Here is a 3,933-nt window from a genome sequence, read left to right as displayed (position 1 = left end):
TTTGTTATAATTTTTTGTTTGTATGATATTGGTATTTTGCATTGATTTGGTTAGAATAATAAATTGGCATTTTTATGGAAGAAAGATGCACTAGCCTGAAAAATAAATTTATTTTCATTTTTTTTTTTGTATTAGGTTGTATCCTGTCCAATGGAGTCTGATAGAACACGCTGGGTGGAAGCAGTGACGCCCAGGAGCTCGGACAACCCCGACGAGAGGATATACGAAGAGTGGGACTGCCCTCAGGTAAGCTTTTGGATAAGTATAGGAAAAGGGAGTGGATACATAGGTGGATGGATGAGTAGATTTAGTGAGTAACGGGTGGGTGGGGGAATAGATGGGTGATTGAATGAATTAGTGAGTGAGTGGGTCAATCAGTGGGTGATTGAGGGATGAGGTGAATGTGGGAAAGAGGGAATGATGGATGGATAGATGCATAGATGAATCAAACAGTAGAGTAGTGGACAGTGGATGGATAAGGGAGAAAACAGATGTGTTAAATACTATTGGATTTTCATAAAAATTTAGAATGTTGAAAGATGTTAATTTATAAACAGTTTATGTACTGATTTAATTTTATTATCATCTTCATGTTTATAATGTGTTGATTCCCATTGATCATTAATAATCTACAGTAAATAATCATGTTGGTGTTTATACTCCATAGATTTTTATTGATTTATCAGTAAAAATCAAATTATTAAAATTTGTCTTTGTTTCTTCTTGTAGGTGCAAGCAATTCACCCATATGTTGCCAAACAGCCAGATGAACTTTCTCTAGAAGTATCTGATGTTGTTAATGTTTTAAAGAAGATGGCAGATGGTGAGTAATGCTTAGCAGTGTATCACTCTAAACCTTTTTTGTGTTGATATTGATGTGAGACAAGTTAGAGGACTAGCATTGGTTATGCTCTTACTTTCCAAAAGATGTGAACTGACTTTTTTTTCAGTAGCTCAACAGAGATGACTTTCAAATTTTGTACTTGAGACGGTAATAGTTATTTCTAGAATTGATTGACTTCTAAGCGAGTAACCAGAGGAACGTAGAAATGGAATAATCTAATGCATTAGTTCTATTAACCAGCATGATTTTGCAAATTAACCTATTGATGCATGTAAATATTGTTATAATGATGAGTGTTATATCTTAAAATTGTCTTCATGATTAGTAATAAATGATTTGATGCATGGAATGCCCTGATTGCGCTTTGCCAAGGAAAGCCTGCAAGGTGCTGTTGTGCATGAACTTTGCTTAGGCTTTTTTCATGTTAGAAGGAAAATGGCAAAAGCTTTTTCTTTGTGGATGTGCAAGAGTCTGTAGAGGAATGTAGGTCGGCCTTAATTGATTAGTCATTTTTCATTCAGTTCAAGGTTTTTACATACATCCGGCATTAGGTAGCAGACACCCAAGAACAGTGGAGGCCTAGCAGACAAGAGTGCAAACTGATGCCCATCGAGTTGAACAGGTTGAGTTAGTGACCGTGGATTACTGTGTTGGCACTGGTATTGGGAATGAATTTTTGTGTAAAAATAGGAGTTGATCTTCGAAATACTGTCTTCACAAAATCTTTTTCGTGTTTTTTATTCTCCCCAAAGTTGTCAGTGTCATCTGTGAATGAAAGGCAACCCTTCTCTTGTGTATCATAACTGATTTAATGCAGTTTTTTTTTTCTCTTGTAATTTTATTATTTACTGTTTGGTTGCTATATATACTTCTCTGTACATCTTTCTTGAAGGCAATTGTCAGTTGTACTGTAGATTATCAAATTATCTCTCTTGAGAAATTGATCAAGATACTTAAGGTGGTCAGTGAAACAGAAATAGTGTTTAAAAGTCATAGTTTTTGAGATGGAGAACATTAAGAATTCAATGAGTGAAATGTTTTAGTGTTGACTGTTTCATATACTATTGTGAATGACCAGGTAAAATAAAACACTACTATTGGAAAAATGGAATCAAACATTCTTTCTGTTTACTCCATTCCTGTCATGGAAGTGTTTATTTCATCTGATCGTACATAATGCTGTGTTTTGTATGTGACCAAGTGTATCTGCACAAAGTAACTCAGCACATGTAGTTTGGTATACTGCACTAATGTAATGTGCGTGCTGTCAATGTGCCGTGTTATTTAGTTACAGTACATAAGTTAGTAGAGCCAGCTTGGGGTATGCTTGAAATCTGTTCCCATTTAGGTCTTTGCAATAGAACATCTGAGTGACAGAATTGCATACATGTTTTGGATGTTGCTATTATTTTCCCCCCAATTTCTTCCCTTTTCTGTTTTTCCAACTTAATCAGCTTATGTGGTGATCTGTTTTAATAATGGAGCAGCTCTGAAAATATGTTGAAAAGGAAGTGCACTGAGTAGTGTATGCTTATGGAGAAAGGAAATAGAGAAACTGGAGTAGACGTGGTAAGGAACTTCGATATTAGACATGCTTCAGTCCATAATCATGTCACTTGCCTTACTGTGTGTTTTTCAGTGTAAGATTGAATTCATATTCTGTTGTATGTGTCTGAGTGATTTTATTTTCTTTATGCATGATATTTTTAGGAAAGCGTGAGAAGATGAGAGCTTAAGCTTGCAAGTGCTTGATGCTTTTTTCATGTATGTTAAGAGCTATGCATGCACACAAGCAGATCATTGCAAATACTGGGGTAAATAGGTAAATGCATCTTTAAGCTTCAATTTGCACAAACACACGCTTGCATGATACAAGACCAGAATGAGATCAGTAACATTTAATTAGTAATAGGGATTATAATTATTGTAATGCTAACAGCACTATAAATATGTGATGCAAATTTTGCATTATGACTAGTTGCATGATTTAATTACTAATGAAAAATGACAGAATCTGACAAGGGTAATTTAATGAAGCATGCAATTATGATAGTAAAAGTAATGGAATTTCCTTTTTTTTATATAAATAGGTACAGTATAAACTGGTTGGCCTTTTGTTTGACAAACAGACTATGGAACTGATATATACCTTTGACAAATTTGGAGAAAGACTACAACTTTTTATATAAGTTTATTTGTATTTTCAATGATATGTTGCTTAAGCAAGGATTAAGTCACAGATTTACATTCTGTAATGAAAGACTCAATGATTATTATAACAATAAGTGTTTTCAATTCAAGGTTTAATTTCTCAATATTTCCATAGATTTGAACATTAGATATAGATTTAGTTGATCTAATAAATATCTCCTCTCCAACGCCAGGCTGGTATCAGGGAGAGAGAATCCGGGACCAGGAGCGAGGGTGGTTCCCCGGGAGCTTCACTGTGGAGATCTCGTCCACCCACGTCAGGGCTCGCAACCTCCGTCAGCGCTACCGCCTCCTGGCCATCTCCGGCTCTCTTCTGGACGAGCTGAAAAGGGAGAAGGAACGCTACGAGAAGGAGGAGAAGAAGAAGGACCGCAGAAGAACGCTAACTATGAAGGAGGTGATATCGTCTCAGGCACTCAGTTAGGAGAGGAGAAAGGAGAGAAGTGGACAGTATTTCACATCCTTCCAAGTGGTAACCTTTTAGTGTGTGTGTTATGTTGAGTACGTTGTAAACTGAAAAGAAAAAAAAAGGAAAGCACATTCAGAAGACACTGATGTACTTACAGATTTTCAGTGAAAGAAGCAATAAACTTTTGTCATATAAATGTTGGCTTTATGATTACAATAGTGCAGAAACATGTACAGAAACTCCTTTTTGTTAAGCTTTTCCATTATCACATTCTCCAGTGGTGGCAACAAGACAGAATTGCGATGGAGTAACGCCTGTGAGCATAAGTAGTCAGTGACGGGAAATACCTTTGTGGAGAAGCTTAGGTAACTGAGAAATAATTTTTTTTTTTCGTTATAAGATGCCTCCAACAGTATGGATTTGATTTTTTAATCTTCAATTTGTGTAATGGTGAAAGGGGGTCAGTATT

At 35.9% G+C, this 3,933-nt stretch overlaps 1 protein-coding gene across 1 annotated transcript in view; it reads left to right on the top strand.

Moving 5' to 3' along the window:
• Nucleotides 1–3,933, top strand: part of LOC119589482 (rho guanine nucleotide exchange factor 5-like) — a gene marked incomplete in the record, with an annotated part of 97,997 nt that extends 94,064 nt beyond the window's left edge. Inside the window, 3 exon segments of the mRNA XM_037938082.1 lie at nucleotides 135–246; nucleotides 730–823; nucleotides 3,229–3,933. Of these exon segments, the coding sequence (XP_037794010.1) occupies nucleotides 135–246; nucleotides 730–823; nucleotides 3,229–3,479 (457 nt within the window).

The sequence above is a fragment of the Penaeus monodon genome, chromosome 25 (assembly GCF_015228065.2).
Source record: "Penaeus monodon isolate SGIC_2016 chromosome 25, NSTDA_Pmon_1, whole genome shotgun sequence".
NCBI lineage: Eukaryota > Metazoa > Arthropoda > Malacostraca > Decapoda > Penaeidae > Penaeus > Penaeus monodon.
This window is presented reverse-complemented; position numbering and strand designations above follow the sequence as displayed.